Source organism: Arachis hypogaea, chromosome 5, assembly GCF_003086295.3.
Source record: "Arachis hypogaea cultivar Tifrunner chromosome 5, arahy.Tifrunner.gnm2.J5K5, whole genome shotgun sequence".
Taxonomy (NCBI): domain Eukaryota; kingdom Viridiplantae; phylum Streptophyta; class Magnoliopsida; order Fabales; family Fabaceae; genus Arachis; species Arachis hypogaea.
Window position 1 is genome coordinate 2,367,561 of NC_092040.1, and position 17,465 is coordinate 2,385,025.

The 17,465-nt window shown below is 34.1% G+C and overlaps 2 protein-coding genes across 5 annotated transcripts; both read right to left on the reverse strand.

Annotated features, from left to right (window-relative positions):
• Positions 1 to 3,956: 3,956 nt before the first annotated feature.
• LOC112800138 (uncharacterized) lies at positions 3,957 to 9,873 on the reverse strand. Its single transcript, XM_025842235.3, has 7 exons — positions 9,415 to 9,873; positions 7,325 to 7,418; positions 7,115 to 7,203; positions 6,846 to 7,016; positions 5,530 to 5,640; positions 4,688 to 4,754; positions 3,957 to 4,598 (listed from the first exon to the last, which is right to left on the reverse strand). Exons 2-7 carry the CDS (start codon positions 7,398 to 7,400, stop codon positions 4,318 to 4,320), a joined length of 795 nt encoding a protein of 264 aa, XP_025698020.1. The 5' UTR covers positions 7,401 to 7,418; positions 9,415 to 9,873; the 3' UTR covers positions 3,957 to 4,317.
• Positions 9,874 to 12,344: 2,471 nt separating this feature from the next.
• LOC112800140 (RINT1-like protein MAG2) lies at positions 12,345 to 17,387 on the reverse strand. Of its 4 annotated transcripts, none has more exons than XM_025842241.3 (5): positions 17,251 to 17,387; positions 15,089 to 15,418; positions 14,886 to 14,987; positions 14,547 to 14,647; positions 12,345 to 14,461 (listed from the first exon to the last, which is right to left on the reverse strand). In XM_025842241.3, the coding sequence occupies exons 2-5, from the start codon at positions 15,348 to 15,350 to the stop codon at positions 12,569 to 12,571; spliced, it is 2,358 nt and encodes a 785-aa protein (XP_025698026.1). In that variant the 5' UTR covers positions 15,351 to 15,418; positions 17,251 to 17,387; the 3' UTR covers positions 12,345 to 12,568. The 4 variants fall into 4 exon arrangements, with proteins under 4 accessions (XP_025698026.1, XP_025698023.1, XP_025698024.1 ...); XM_025842238.3 differs by lacking the exon at positions 17,251 to 17,387 and adding an exon at positions 16,037 to 16,788; XM_025842239.3 differs by lacking the exon at positions 17,251 to 17,387 and adding an exon at positions 16,197 to 16,359.
• Between the last annotated feature and the right edge of the window lie 78 nt (positions 17,388 to 17,465).

Below are 17,465 nucleotides of genomic sequence, written 5' to 3' on the forward strand. Positions count from 1 at the left end.
CCTAAACTTTGCAAAGACTCCTCTAAATGGGAGAGTCCTTGTTCTCAGGACAACCAAAATAATCATATAGAGATGATTGATATTTGCCATCCAACAATTGGACTCATAACTTGTTTGGCTACCGAAAAAAAGTTTAAACTAGCTTCTCAAGATGTTAAAATTGAAATAAAAAATAAAAGGAATAGATTGAAATTGAATATATAGAGAATTACTTTATTTTTTATCTAATTTTTTGATGCAAACAAGAAAGAGTCTTTTCAACCTAACTTATTCACACTATAGTTTGAGAATTAAATCGAAATGACTCTTCAACTTTCTACCCAATTTCTCATGCAATAAGAGATGGACTCACTCAATCTCACTTTTCATACCATGATTTTATCACGAAACCAAAAAATTAAAACAAAGAAAATCCTAAAACCCACGAACATAAAATTCAATCTATTAACTAAATAAACAAGAATAAAAATATATCAGAATAAACTAATAACTTTTAAAAAATATTTGATTTCTTCATGTCACAAATGTTAAAACATGTATAAAATATCTTGGTCGTTCCATACACAACACAGCTAAAATTTTTCATTATGGAAAAGAAATGTGTACAATTAAATTTTATTGGTTGTGTATGTATTTTTATTTTGATATGAGAATCAGTAATCGGACCTACCGATTATATTTGCAAGATGATTTTTAAAAATTTTTTAATATCAAATCGGAGAATCTTATTTGTTTATTGTGATTAAAAAAAGTCATAAATTTAGGGTTCAATTTTTCTTCATAACAAATCTAATGGTCTAATTTTTATTTTAAAACAATCAAAAGATTTGATTTTTACAATTTTAAATAAAAAAATTTATATTTTTGAGAATAACACCTTTATAATCCATGATTTTAAAAAATACCGTTTCAATCCAAATATAAAAAATAATTTGCCTACACAACACAAATTTTTTTGCTAAAATAAAAACAATAAAAAAAGACTGAATACATGACATGATGAGTGTTACTGTAACCAGAAAAAACCCAAAAAAATCTTAATGTTTGCTCTAAAAAAAATTCCTATCCACCATATCATAGATTTTTTTTAAATTAATTTTGAAAGTCATAACTCTTTTTTTGGATTTTATCTTATTCATAAAATATAGCAACTCTTTAACAACTAAAACATTATAGGATGTACTCTTGTCCAGCCTAAATCCTCCTTTAAGATGACCAATAATACTCTAAAAAAAGAACACACTAACAAAATTTACTTATAGAATTTTTAGATGACCTTATCTTTAACATAATCTTTGGTTAATAGAGTCATATGAGTATACAATTATGTAAATTTCAAAAAGTTTGAATTTACCGACCAAAAATATGGTGTGAATATTAAATACAAAACATATATTAAATATTAAATAAGCATTTTTGTAATTTTCTTCCCTTTTATCGATGATACTACCTTTCTCCTTTTTTCTGAATAAATATATATTCATGTGATTTTGATGCGTAGAAAATAAGGATGATCTGTTTATTTCCCTTAACATATGTAGCTTTTTTGCAGTTGTTGAAAAAGAGGACAAGCACACCATGTGCTTTTTAGTTTTTATCAACACGTTTTTATTTTGGTTTTGGTCTTCATCATGTTGTCAAAAATTGCCTTCTAAAGGAGTCAGTAAGTAGGGTTTGTTTTGAGGTACTAAGACAGAGATTGAGAGACTGAGATTCAGTATTATGTTTATTGGTTCAGAGATTGGTACTAAAATTTCTGTCTCTGTTCAAAAATTTTAGTACTTTTAAAAAGTAAGGACACAGGAGACTAAAATTTTTAGAGATAAAGACTAAAACTTTAATAACATTTTATACCTAAAATATATTCATTTCAATTAATTAATTCAAATTTTAGCCTTTGTGCAAATTAAATTAGAGTTTCATTTTTGTTTCAATTTCTATCTCTTACTTTGCACCAAACAGAATACTAAAATTTATTTTAATCTGTATCTCTTAATCTCTATCTCTCAATCTCAATCTTTCTGTTTCTGTCTCTCCACCAAACGCTACCTTAATTGTCACTCTGGTAGTTTGGTGGTATTATTGTGCTATTCATGGGATGTATTGTGCTCGTATTATTAGAAAAAACTATAAGTTTCCTGTGATTTTTCTCTTCTATTCTTTCTTCGAATTGTTTCTGCCAAGAAAATAATTTTTATATGATATTAGTTTGGTTTAGTATGTTATCTGCTGTTCCCTTTTGATTGAAGATATAGAATAGAATATTCAGTAGTCAATAGAAGATTACTGAAGTCGACTGAAGAGCTTCTTATTGTTATATAAAGTAAAACTAAAATCTAGAATGTGCTAAGTAGGAGTTTGCACATTTTTCATTTTTGGAGTTGCTTCTTGAATGGTAAAAACTCAAGTGAAGTTGACTTTATGTGAAGTTGATATCTGAAAGCCGTTGGATGAAAATTTAGTCAAATCATCTAACGGCTCTCAGGTATCAACTTCACGTGAAGTCAACTTCATCTGAGTTTCCACTTTCTTGAATTTTGAAAATTTTGAAATATGAATAGCAAGTTAGACGGAAACAGTTCCAATTTAATGAGTATAGTACCATTTGTAGGTCGTTAAAACGAGAGTTGACTATATAGTGATTGAGGCTAAAGACTAAATTGTAAACTATTGTGGATTTAACATTCTAAATTATTTGATGCAAGTTACAAACTTACAACCTATATTGTTGGGCTTTTGTGAAGTTGTTGGTGAAGGAATATAACTCTTCTAAATCGGGAATGATTGTAGAGTCAGAAGTGAGAGATTACCACACTTGGATGAATAATTTCCATTATTTGGGGAAGGGAACACTAGAATCCAAGAAATGATCCAAATGGTTGTTACCATAACTTTCTTACTATCAACATGCTCATGATATAGGACTCAAATCTAGGGCTGGCAATTTATGTTAGATTTTTTTAAGATTTTATTGTTTTTAATTTTAATTTGAATTTAATTTTTTTATTTTATTAATATGTAAGAAATTTGAAATGGTTAAAATTTATGTTTGCTTGAAAATTTTTTATTTTTCTGAGTAGGGTTTAGAACTTTAAGGTGTGAGTAGAGTTATATTTTATTAATATGTATGAAATTTGGAATGGTTAAATTTTATGTTTGTTTGAAAATTTTTTATTTTTCTGCGGATAGGGTCGGGTAGAGTTTAGAACTTTAAGGTGTGGATAGAGTTAGGATTGAGAGATTCTCAACTCGCAAGTAGAGTAAGGTAGAATTTTAAAAAAAATTTCAACCGACGGATAAAATTAGGGTAAAGTTCAAACCCTAACCATTGCCAGCACTAGTCAAATCCAAGCTTTTGTTATCATGTTGCGTTTTTATTATATTTGCTTTGAGTAATGGTCATGAATCATGATAACATAAGCTTTGGTACTCTCAACCTGTTTTTGCCTTCAAGTTATCTCTTCTAATATTTTTCACAATTGCGGATGTAGAACATATAGGCAGTTGTTTTTGGGAAAGAAGAGATGAGGGGTTGAAGATAATGATGGAGGTAATTTTGGAATTTTATTAAAAAATTAACATAAATTTTGGATTTGGGTACTTTTGTCGTACGGAATCCATCTTTGATAGATACTACGTTAGTTTCCTTCTTTAATGAATACTTTCGTCAGCGTTTGTAAAGTTCATGGGTATAAATTTCATGGGTATAAATGGTTGTTTTTCCTAATAATAAAAGAGGAGAATTGTTCAAACACAATTTTATTATTCGAATGAGGTGGCTGTTTCCATAAAAGCATTTTTGTGAAAATGATATTATAAATCGTTAAATAATTCAATCAAATATATTCAATTAAATATATTAAACTATCTAACAATCTAATAGTTCACAATATTTTCATTGGAGTTCTTAATACAAAATTCCACAAAATTTAAGAGTCTAATAAATTTTTATAGTATAAGATAAAAGTTCTCCACATGTTATTAATTAATATATATTCAATATTAGCTTTGGATTACAAATATCAATTAAATTGTGACTCCCATGGACTGACTTGTATTTGTTTTTGATCATTCTTGACATAGATTCTCCTATTTTATTTCTCCAATTCAATTAGATGCCAAATCCGGAAAGAGTGGTTGTGGAAGAATTAGGGGGTAGACAAATTTCTCCATAATATCCTAACATTTGGAGTTACTCTCGATGTGAAACTAGCCAGGATATTTCTTAACAACTACTTCTATCACATGAAGATGGATAACAAGAATATGCCACAACCATTAAACAACTATTTTGAAACTCTGAAATATTTAAGAAGCTCATGCAGCAGTGGCACTCGAGTTTCGATCGCTAGATTTGTTTTTGCGGCCCCAAACAGGATTGGACACAATAAGCTGATGCGGCACAAGCCGTTTCTCACGCTTCGTGAGCTTGCGGAAATTGTGAACCTTCAACCTCGCAATCTTCGCCTCTTCTTCAGCGGTTATTTCTCTTACTACAACTGTTAGCCGGCATTCCGGTTTGACTTTGATGCCGGCTCTTCCTTTGGAATGGTAAGAAACTTTCTTCCGGAATAATCCTTTTCCAACAAACGCTTCAGCTGCAAGAAATATGAAACAGCATCAGCACGGATTTAAACAAAGTGGCTAAACAAATTAAGTTACACAATTGCAAAATTTGAAGCGTTACCAACAATGAGGCGCTCTGCATCCAATCCATGATTATTTACGGCATTTCCTTGGGCTTGAGTAATACCCTGCAGTGCTTATAACTTTAAAACATAAGTTTCCAATTCTGCATTTCCCAGCACAGATCATGGAAAAGGAGGAACAATCCCATAGAATTAGATAATGGTAATATTAAGGGGAAGAAGTGATGAAATTTTGGGAGCTGAAATATATGTAGGAAACAAACTACAAGTGCAGTGCGTAATAATAATAATAATAATAAAGGCAGCTCTGTAGACAAGCATCTCGTGTTAATGCAGGATCCTAGAAAGGCCGCACCAAAAGGGCGTAATGTAGGCAGCCTAACCTGATAATTACATAAGTAGCCAATTCCACGGCTTGAACCCGTGACCTTGAGGCCACACGGAAACAACTCAACAACAACAACAATAAGGCCCTTGAAATTGTGGACCGAAGTGGAGGAGAAAAAATTGAGCAATCCAGAAAGCAAAAAATGTAGAAAATGATAGAGAAGGACATAAGGTAGCTAGAGAGAAAGCACAACAACATTGAAAGTACCTGAAGGTAAGAAAGAAGTTGATCTTTATGGTCTATTTTGTGAATGAATGAATCTGTGACTTTAGAGAGTTGCAGATATATTGCTAAGATACAAGGCTTAATGACCGACTACACCAACAGCTGAACTTGTTCTAAGGAAATACGAACTCTTGGTTAGAAACCAATGAGGGCAGATAAATCAACAGCCTAGCCTTGATGCTGTATGGTGCTTTAGAAGAAGCAATTGAATACTCTTAGTTTTGTCTACACAAAGAAATGAAAATACAGTGTAATACCACTTATTACCTGATATACAGTTCTTGAAGCTCGCTTTACTGTCACTTGCAATTGCAGCAATGCATCTTTAACCAGCATACCACGAACCAAAGCAGCAACCAAGTTGACCTTCTTAGGACTCTGAGAAAGCACGTTGAAAAATAAGGTAATCAGTCATATATGCTAACTGGACCACAGAAAAACAGAAACCCAGAAATTATGATCATGTTTCCATAGCATTCAATCCAAGGGTGGCTTTTCGTTGACCAGAAAATTATGCTGACTGAAGAAACACAGAAAGTTTCTCAAAAAGTAGGCAGAGGCACCATTTGACTTGGTGACCTGGTATTCTCTATGGGCACGCTCAGAGATGCTCAACCAATGGTCTCAGGATGAAACAGATCATGTTATACTTTTCAGTTTTCAAACTATTGCTATACTGCAGTCTGAACTAGCTAACATTGTATTTTAAGCAGTTACTTCAGAATGACCCATATTACCAGGGGAAAAAATGATATCCATAAGCAATTCACGATATATTGGCAATTTGGCATTGACAAAATCACTGCAGCACCAAATGTTATGCTGTTAAAACTGAATTATCCATAATAATATAACAATAATTGTGAATGGCATGAAAGGCATTTCATAGTTAGTGCAAGCATTTGAGTTGAGTTGAGTTGTGTATCATATCGTCAAGCATGAAATGCCCAATGGTTATAAGGCATTTCAAAAGTTCAGGAATCTTCGAAAATCTTACTTCAAGATAAAATGGAAATAATGATTATAAAGAATATTACATACAAAAACTGATAAATCGAGGTAGAAATGAATACAGTCAGCACAATGGCAGTGACTGAACCTGTTAAGCAGGAACAATTTCCTTGTCTAAATCATAATAGTTTTGTTAAAAGCACCTTTCAGGATGAAAGATTGATGTTTTAATAGGAGTTTCTCTCTCAGACGTTTTTAGACACTAGAAAGTAGAAACCTGCGCTTCAATCATATTTATTGTTTTTTTTTTCTCTTGTAAGAAGCATCTCTCAGTCCTCTCATTTTCTGTTAGACTACTTCATAATAGGGTTGTCTTAATAAAGGGGTTCGTTTGTTGTTGCTTTTGGAAGAAGTACCATTTTCAAAACAGAGTCAGAGGCAGAAGTACAAATCATAGACATGCTTTTTTATTAAAATGAAATGGAATTAAACTATTTGAATGATAAGTACTCTTTAGCATAAATTAAAGAAAACCAATGAAATCAAAAGATTTGTGTCATGTCCATAATGTAAATTGAGCAATTACTTAAGAAATACAAGATAACAGAATTACACAAGGGAAAAAAACAAACCTGCTTTATTTTTGACATTACTGCTTGAACTCTTTCTTTCTTAACAGGTGTCTGCTTCTGGTCTTGAGCTTCTTTGCTACCCAAAAAGGAAGTTAAGGCTAACGGGGAGGAAGTTGGTGTTTGTTCCAGATTTGATGACTTAGAAAGCAAACAGGTAGAACCCGAAATTCCCTAAAACAAAAGAACCGTGTAAACTCCAACTATCTGTCAATAGAGTTTAAGTAGAGAGCTTATAACGTGATATGATCAGTCACAATGTAAATCAAAACCTGGTATTGGAAAGAGTGATAAACAGGGCTACGACTTGAAATTGAGGGCAATAGTATTGTTCTTGCTGTCAATGTCGTCAGACCCTTACCTACAATGTACAGAAATAGGTTTTCTACAGTATTTAATAAAACCTAAAAAAATAAGAGTAAAGCATGAACAACTTCACCTAGTTTGCAAGAAGGAAATAGTTAAAAACATAAATCACCAACCTTGGGGAGATGAGGTGGTAGCAGTGTGTGCAATTTGACGAAAAACTGGCAAGAAATGCCTTTGCCACTGGACCATGATTACAATGCACTCTTTCTGTAAAGTACAACCACAATATGAATAGGTTGTTTAAGGAAATTAAAAAACGAAGCAAATTTATCAAATGTCATACAAAGTTTAGGATCACAAGAACAATATTCAAATCAACTATTTTTTCTTTAAATATAACTAGCGGCTCAAATGGCACCGTAGAACCTAGTGATGGCAATGGGTCCCATGGGGGCGGGGACATGCTCCGTCCCCGTCTCCATGGCTGTGTTTGTTTATGAGAACAGGACAGGACAAGACACTAATGGACAGAGACACAAAATTTTGTGTTCTTGTATTCTGTTTGGTGATAAACAAAAACAAATTATGAAAATCCAATTTATTCTCATTTTTTTTCATTCAAAAAATTTGAGATGAAAAATATAATAATAAAAAATATAATTATAAAAAATTAACAAGAATAATGAAAGAAAAAATGAAAAATAAGTTGTGTTCCTTGTTAGTGTCTCTGTGTCCTTCCTGTCAGGATGGACACAAAATACACTAATTCAGTGTCTCTGGACCAAAATTCTAAGAACCGGACCGGTCATCAAACCGTTCTAGTCACTGGTTCATTAGTTTATTGGTCCAACCGGTCCAACCAGTGGTTCAACCGAAAAAACCGTTTTAGAATAGAATAATAAATTATAAATATGCAAGTATTAAGTTGAGGGTATAGGGTAGTATGAAATTTTTCTAATGAAATACAATTCCTCATCAGTACACAAAATGTTAAAAAAAATATCTGACAAGAATAGAAAGAATATCAAATGAATTATCATAAATACAACTAAAAAAAAAACATAGTACTTGGATAAATAAATTTGATAACATTATTAATAACAAAGTTGGCAGTGGACTAGTGCTAGAAAGGCTTTCACCAAATGAAGGTGCATACAGGCTTTAAGAGACAATAGACTTGGGTTTGTGCAGCAGCATTTTGGATGAGTTGCTTTGAAGACCATTTGGTGAAACTAAACTTTGAATAGGTACAATACAAGCTTCACCAAATGCTCATAACACACAAAGACAGTTTCTCAAGATACATAAATAAGTGCTCATCCTCTGAAAATAATCATTTGAATTGGTTTAAGGCAGGAAAAAATGACCATAAGTCTCTTTACCCAAGTCAAAATAAACAACCATATCTGAACTCAACAATCAGCATTCAGCACCAAACATTACAAAACATTAACCAATAATCACACTAAACCTGCAACCGGCAATTACAATACAGCAACAAACATTAGTACATTATAAAACATTCCAAAACAGTGATGACACTAAACCTGCATAGTAAATAATCTCAAAGACAATGATTACCAATATCCAGCAAATAAACAATAAATACACAACAACAATTTAGCAAATAAACAAGAACATGACCTAAATAGAAAATCCAACAAATTAAGTCGCAACAACCTAACAATTTGGCAAATTAAAACACAGCAGCCCAACAATTTAGCAAATTATCAACTTAACAAGTTCAAGAACAGAAAATCACAACAAAAGCAAAAAATTAAAAGTAACATAAGAACACAAAAACAATTAGCAAATTAACAAGTTCACAATAACAATTAAAATCTACCAGAAGAACACTAATGCAAGTGGAATCATCATGCTAATATGTTCTGCAAAGATGTTATTTGTGCAGCTAAAATTTCTTAATTACTATGATCCAATTATTCTAATTTCACATGCAATCAACTTACTAAATTTCTGAAAGCTAGAAATTATAAAACCAACCAGAAATATGATTAAAGCATTTCATCAAACATGTTGAGTGCGGTAAAATTAAAACGAAATAAGAGAATTCAAAGCTTAATTTCAATGTGACAGAGAAGAGAACATAACTATTGTAACTTTATTCAGTCTATGAAAAAATCCAAACCACTTCCAAATCAAATAATTACTTATTGTAATAGAAATCAGAAGATGCAGAGTTTGAAGAAGAGCATTGGTGTTGTGTGAGTGTATTGTCTGGTGGCGGGTTTAGGGAACTCACGGCGACAAAAGAGAGCAGTTCGACGGCTGGGTGGAGCGCGCGGGTTGGTCGCAGAGTTTGAACCGGAGCAACGTGGCTTCCAGACGAACCGCGAACTCGAACGGTGAACAGCGAGTGAACGCGAACGGTGAACGCCAAGCGAACGTGAACGGCGAAGAACGCGAACGAAGACGACAGCTGAACGAAGACGTGAACGTGAACGGCAAACAAACGACGACGGAAGGAAGGCTGAGCAGACAAAGACGACGGACGCCGAGCTCGAGGAAGCAGCCGCGATCGGTGACAGCGAACAGGGGTTGAATACTAGGAGCACGAGGGAAGATAGATGACGGATGGCGAACTTTGAGTGCGACGGACGGCGGCAGTATTCCACTCCTTGCGGCGGTGGTGTAGGCTTACAGTGCTGGGTTTGTGGGATTTCTTTCTAAATGAAAGAAAGAAAGGGAGAAAGCGAGAAAGAAACGAAGGAGCTTTCCTTTTTTGTGTAAACCGGCCGGGTTCCGCTTCGGTTCGATCGACCGGTTCTCATTCGGTTCAACAGTTTTTTATCGGTTTTTTTATTACCGTTTTACATGCTTGACCAGATTGTTAATATTGTCGGTTCGCAGTTAAATTGGTTCGACCGGCCGGTCCAGTCCGGTTTTTAGAACATTGCTCTGGACACATTGTCTCTGTCCATGTCTCCTCTGACAAACACGATTGCCTTATAATTTTATGTCCACTCTTTTTACGAAGGACAACGATGGACACGGAATTTGGAAGAGGAATAGAGACTTTTTTTATGATTTTTTTTCTTTTTATCCATAGATATTTTTTATTATTACACGGTTGCCCCTTCTTATTTTTTCTAATTTGCATTGTTCTCAGAAACGTACTTTCTTTTTCATGTTCTTTCTCTATCTGTATGTTCTCCTTCTTTCTTTCTTTTTTAGGTACTATTTCTTTTTTATAGAATTTTTTATTGAGTTAGATAATTATCATTCTTACTTAAATATTATTTTAACATTGTATTATATTATTTTATTTGTAATAAAAATAATAACAAAAATAATTAGTCTTCAAATTTTTGAAAGATAAATATTATCAAAGATAAAATTGTTCTTTTAAAATACTAAAAAATAATTTATAAGTTGTAATTGATTTTATATAATTTTAAAAAAAATCAATTTTTTGAAAAGAAAAATCAATTTAAAAAAAAATAATTGGTTTTCTAAATAAAAATAGATTTTTATGTGCAAAAATTAATTTTTTTATGTAAAAATGGATTTTTTTAAACTAATTTTTTATTTAAAATTAATTTAGCTTATTAATCTAGACGAAATTTTTTATTAATCAAACTCAGATTTATTTTTTTGTTAATATTAACTATATGTATTCCTACGTATTAATAATAAATTTAAAAATAAAATAATTTTATTTTAATATAAATATTATTATATAATTTTTTATTAAAATTTTTGTCCCCTTCAAATATTTTTTTTCAAGTTCTATTCTCATTCTCTATTAAATTAGTTTGTACTTGATATAGAAAATTTGAAATTACATGACTATTTTAGTCATTTTATATAATATTTTAATCATGTCCATGTGTATCCAAACATAATATTAGACATTACATTAGTGTCTTGTACATCGTATCCAAACACAATATATAAAGAATAATTTTTAATGTCTCTGTCTTATCGTTTCTGTCTCAATGTCATGTTCTATTCTGTCTTTTAAAAACAAACGCTACCATAATTATTACTTCACAACTATTATTCCAAGGCTTACACCATCATTTCTTTCGTTAAAATCATTCTTCATTACTCATTTTTAACACAAATCAAATCTTAGTCAATCTCAATGATAAAAATAAATGCTAAATATTTCAAACTATAATTTATATCTTCACATTATCATTCATGAAGAACAAAATAACATAATACTCTTTGCCTATTTTTCTTTTCCTTAGTAATTTTTTTGGGTTACGTACGATTTTGACACTTAAAATAGGAGTTAAAAATTTATTTCATCTCTGACCTTTTTTTCGCTACAAAATAGTCCTCAAAGTGTTACTAAGTTTTAAAACACATTTTTCCCCAAAATCAACCAGAAACAAAATAGAAGCCCAAACTGAACCAAAACCCACCACCATTATCATCATGGTCATCATCATCATCAAAACTTCTTTAAAATCAACCAAAATCAACCAGAAGAAGAACAGAAGCCCAAGCTGAACCAGAACCCACCACCACCACCACCATTATCATCATGGTCATCATCAGAAGAACAATAGATAATGAAATCATAAAAAGAAATATAAGAAGAAGAAGAACAACAACAACAATGATAATGGAATCATAAGAAAAACAACAAAATTCAGAACCCACCACCCCTACCCCCACCCAGAACTCAGAAAATCAGAACAATCAAAACTCAGAACTATCAACAAAACTCAAAACTAAAATTCTTCCTCTTTTATTAACAAAACTCATATGCAATTACAATAATAAAAATTTTCCAAATTCATCTTCAATTACAAAAACAAAAAATTTATAAATATAATTACCAAAACAAACGACGAGATGAGGTGCGAGGAGGAGGAGGAGGTACGGCGAGATGAGGGCGACGGCGAGACGATGACGTCGGCGAGGACAAGGAGAAGGAGACGGCTCGCGGCGCGCGACGTCCACCCTCACAATGAGATCCAGCGACGAAGACTGAACGACGAGGAACGGGAGTGACAGTGGCGAGGAGCAGCGGCGGTGGCCCTTCCCCTTCCCTTCCCCCTTTTCTCCCTGAACCAAAACCCAACCCTCCTCCAACTGATACCATCCCCCTTTTCTTTAACCGTGTTTCGTTTTTTTTTCTTTTTTTTAGTCAAGAATATTTTTAGAATAAAAATTAAAAATTTAATAAAAAAACAATTTAAAATTAAGTTAAACCTATTTCAGCTTAAAAAAATTTATATATGGTTCTTCAAATCATAATAATGTTCTTTTATTTTTTACACCAACAATATCCCAAACCCGCTTTACATTCACGTTATTATAATGTTCATTTGTCTTGCCCGCACATCTAGTCAATAGAAAAAACATTATCTTAACACATAAAAAATATCATAATTTTTTTCCAAAAATTTTAAAACATCATGAAGCAAAGCAAAAAAGTTTCAACTTGAGAACACCCTATTCTTCACAACCTTTTCTGCTTCGGTTACAGTCAGATGCCTGATCCCATTTTCCTTCAACCATCTCTTCCCACCAGCAAGACATTCTTGCACTCTGTTTTCATTCAATTTCAACAACTTAAGACCTTCGCTTGATTTTGGAAAAAATCCTTCCGGTCTCAAACACCACGCCCCAAATACCCCAAATAAAACACCAATATCGCTGCTGAATCTTTCGACACCACCATTATGAAATTTTACACTACTTATAAGAATACCATTAAAAATCAATTGATCAATTCCAGCAGCCAAACTTCTCCATACCCCAACAAAATCCCTACTATTCAAAGCTTCTTCTACAACTGACATTTTGCTTTGCAAATAATCTAGGGCATCTATCAGTGTCTTCGACACAGTCCACCCTTCTTCAACCTTTTGCCATTGCCTCTTGTTCTTGATGTAATCTCGAGATCGAGCGTCAAAACCTCTCAAAATAACTAGAGATATCCTTTCAACCCATTCTGTTCTAAAATCTTCTAACTTCTTGATCTCGTCATCCAAGATGACCCTACCAGAACTCTCTGACAAAACTTCGCCATTTCTATCTGCATTACTTGGCAACTCTGCTTTATCATCCAGATCCAGATCCATCTCAAGGAAAAAGACATCCTCAGACCATTCCCTTAATGCAGATTCAAAGTAATGGGCAGCATTGTTGGAAACTGCTACTTTAATTACAGCATCATCATCAGCTAAGGCAGTTAGTCCTTCAGCTTCTTGGCAACGGACAAGTATGGAATCAAAAAATTTTCTTATAATAGGCACACCTGCTAATCTGAGAAATTTGGACCTCAAAGTAACACTTGGTAATGATCTACATCGTTCAATAACAGCTGATAGATGGCGAAGAAATGCACTGGAAATTAGGGGAGACTTGAGATTATCAGTACATGATGAGAGAACTGCAGCTTCAACTTTCTTTCTCCAATTATTCTCATCTTCAATGTCAGGTTTAAGCTTATCAAGGGCATCACCTAGCTCTATTTCTGCCCACAGATCAAGCCAGTCTGGTCTATCACAAAATACAGATAGTGAAGAAATCCTCTGCAACATACCATTGTCATCAGAAAATAGCAAAATTCCAGAACGCTCCACCAAAGACTTGATCCTTTTATCAAAAGCTATCATCAGGTCAATCAGATGCAGCCACGATATTCTAGCAGATGATTGAATACCTGTAACACTCTCCTCTTCTAGTTGACTAATATAACTAGGGAAAATTTCTTTTGCCAAGTATGTTGATAAGGAAGTAACCATTGCTGAAATCCATTCTTCTCTGCAACTATAGCCAATTACTTTTGCTTCATCAATCAAAGGCTGCAACATTTCATCCATTGAATCAACATAATCGCTTGTGATCTTATATACAAGCGTAAATATAAATTCTGGTTTATCAATCCATTTTGAGAAATGTCGCTGGGAAGCCAATGACAAGGGATTTGCAAGCTCTTCAATTACCCAAAGTGGTTGTCGCCGAGCAACCTCCCTATCATGGCCCTCAAGCTGTCTACATTTTCTTTGCCTTTGCAACTCTTGTAGGTTGCACAAAGCAAGAAAGTTTCCAGAGTACTTGAGTCTAACATCTGCTTGCATACGCAGTAGAGGATTCAGTCCTTGATTTGCAGAAGCCAAAGAAGAAAGAGGTGGGGGCCATCCAAGGGAAGCAAGAAGTGCTTGATGATCAGCAATTGCCTGGGGTCTTAAGATAGCTAGAGCTCGATCTACTCTATGATCAGCTGCTGATAAAAGACGCTTCCACTGAGGCTGTGTCTTTGTAATTGAGGTCAATAGTCCTTCTGTTGTTTTTAGCATGTTTATAGCAACCAGACGCATTTCCTGCAACATTTAGCCGACATCAACGATGTAATGATGCAATAGTTCCCAATGGATATTGGGGTCCATGATAAGAAAGATTTCTCACTTCTGAATTCTGACTAGAAGGCTTCCTCAGGTGTTTGTTTATGGTATGTGATACAGCATCTTCAATATCACCAATCAAAGTATTAAGTTTCAGCGCTGTTTCTGTAAGAAGCAGCATCAGAGTATTAATAAAAGTTGCACTAGCCGTATACTGAAATAAGCAGCATTATTAAACAAGTATGACCAGTATGATATCTAAGAAATCAGCCTAAGCAAACCAACATATATTTGAGAACCACAAATCCATTTCACAAAAGTAACCACGACACAAGTATTCCATCCAATTCATGCTCTTCTGACAGTGATAATTGAAAACCAAAAAATAATACTGATAACCAACCTGCATAAAAACGAACGTTCTCCAACCTGGCAACTTCCTTCGCCAAAGCCGCAAGTTCCTCTCTGAAACCCTTGCCATCACCCTCTTCGCCTCTTCCTCCATCTCCACCCAACAACAAACCAATTCAGTTTCGCAAAATTCAAAACACCACAAAAACCCTACAATTAAACCCAAATAAAAGAGAAAGATCAATGGAACCGAACCTGGCACGGCGTTGGAAGAGCAAGTGGAGGCAAGGGCACTGAGGCGGTCGTTGACGTCATCCGAGAACGAAGTGTAAGCTGAGAGACCCTCTCCTAGTCGGCGAGTGGACTCGTTCAGAGACCGATCCAACTCGGAGCACTGAGTCTGTAGCTCGGCGACGAGAGTCGAAGCTTCGGAGAGAGCGTCATTGGTGTGGAACTTGCCGTCAAGGAAGGAGAGTGCGGAAGGAGAGAGGTGAGAGGGTGCAGGCAGCGAGTCCATGAACAATGAAATCTCGAAGGTTCTGGATGGAAGTTTCTTAGCGTGCAGTTGTTCTCCGGTGTTAGATTCTGATGAGAGATTGTGTGTAATTATAATCCAATACAAATTTTAAAATGTCTTTTAAATTTAAATCTCTACATCAATCAAAATCTAATATAACTTTTAATCTTATTAATTATTAACAATTTATCACTCATTAATTATTATACTAATATTAAATTCATTAAGATGCCACCAAAAAACAAAAAAAAAATTTACTGAATTATCTAAATCAATAACAAATATTCGATCATCTGCTGATCTAGTTAATTGATTTAATTCAATTAATCTATTTATTTATTAAAAACAAAGATGACAAAATTTATTTCTTCTCTAACAATAGAAGTTCTGACAAACTTTTAACAAAATTTTCATTATAATTTCAATAAAGATTAACAAGGTTTTCAGCTTATCACAATTTTAGCAAGATTTCAGCACAATTTTAACAAAGATCAACAATTTTTTTCCAAAAATTAACCCAGAAAAAAAGCACAGCAGTGAACTAATCATTTAATGATTCAATCAACACCAAGAATACACATTTCAGAACAGCACATCAGCATAACTAACAATTAAATGATTTATGGAAAGGAAAGCTCTAAGATGGTTCAATCATCCCTAACAACCAGATATGCGATCAATCTTACCAGAATCAAGCAACAATTCAACAATCATCAACCAGAATTTCAGATCCAAAAGTTATATGATTGCAAATTAGTAATTACAATGGAGCAGCAACACAAATTCGGCAACAACAGAACCAACCGCAACAACTAAAAAACTTCATGCCAAAATTCAAAACGCGACCTCACACACTGGATCTGTTGCGCACGAGAGGAATCAGACACATTGAGATGGCGGCGGTGATACGAAGGCGACGGCTACGACGACGAAGCTGCTAGACGAAGACGACGGGTGGCCGTCGAGGCTAGGGTTGCCGTTTGAGCCTTTGAGATGCTTTGTTTGCTGAATCAGGAAGGGGCTATGGGGGGGACGAAGCTGAGCGATGGTTTTCTTTCTTTTTTTTTTTTAAAGTCTCGCGAAACGGCGTCGTTTAGTTTGAACTGGGTTCCAGTTCAGATTTCGGCCGTCCGATTCCCGTCTGGTTCGGCAGTTTGCTTCCGGTTCACGTCTGAGCGGTTTCTGTATATGAACCGAATCATTTCCCTTACGCTCTGCGATGAGGCGTTAATGAGAACGGCGCCATTGAATGGAGAGTACAGCATCAAATTCATTCATTTAAGATCCAAGGAATGAAGGAGGTTGTGAAGGTAAGAGGAACATTGCGGTGGCCAGGGAGTGATCAAGCTGTCCGCGCAAGGTCTGTCGAACAATGGCGTGCACGGGATGGACCAGGCAAAGATTGAAGCAGCAACAAGGAAGGGTACCAAGCTTGGTTGGAAGATTTAGGGCTTGTTTGGGTGAGTTTCTAAGAAAAGATCTTTTTTCGAATTATCTTTTTTTAAAAGATCTTATAGAGAAGTAAAAGTAATTTTATGTTTGGATATCTCATGTAAAAAGATCTTTTTATCTATCAATTATGTTTGGGTATAACAATATAAAAGTATTTTTTGTTTATTTATTACATGAAAAACATCTTAAAAAAGATCTTAAAACATCTTGTAAAAACATTTTTTTTTTTTAAGGAAAAAAGATCTTTTAAAAAAAGATGTAAATTACAGCTTTTTAAAAAAGATCTTTTTTGATTTTACTAGTGCTTTTACTTTTACTACTAGAAATTTGTCCAACACGTTAAAAAATAAAAAAGATCTTTTTTCATTGAAAAAGATCTTTTTTTAACAAAATAATGACGTCCAAACATACACTTAATGGAGTTCCCCGGCGAAAGAAGAACACTGACCGATAGGACTTCACCAGAATCTATCTCGTTAACCTCTGAGGCGGAACTTCTTGCCGAGGTGATGCCAGCAGAGAGACCTGATTTGGATCTCATCAACCGATTCGCGACTTGAATCCAGACCCGAGGATCAACTGGAAAGAGGGTTAACCATAGTCATTGCATGGTGGCCATGGAAACTGGAAAGAGCTTCTCGGCTTCGGGCGGGTTGGGGTAGT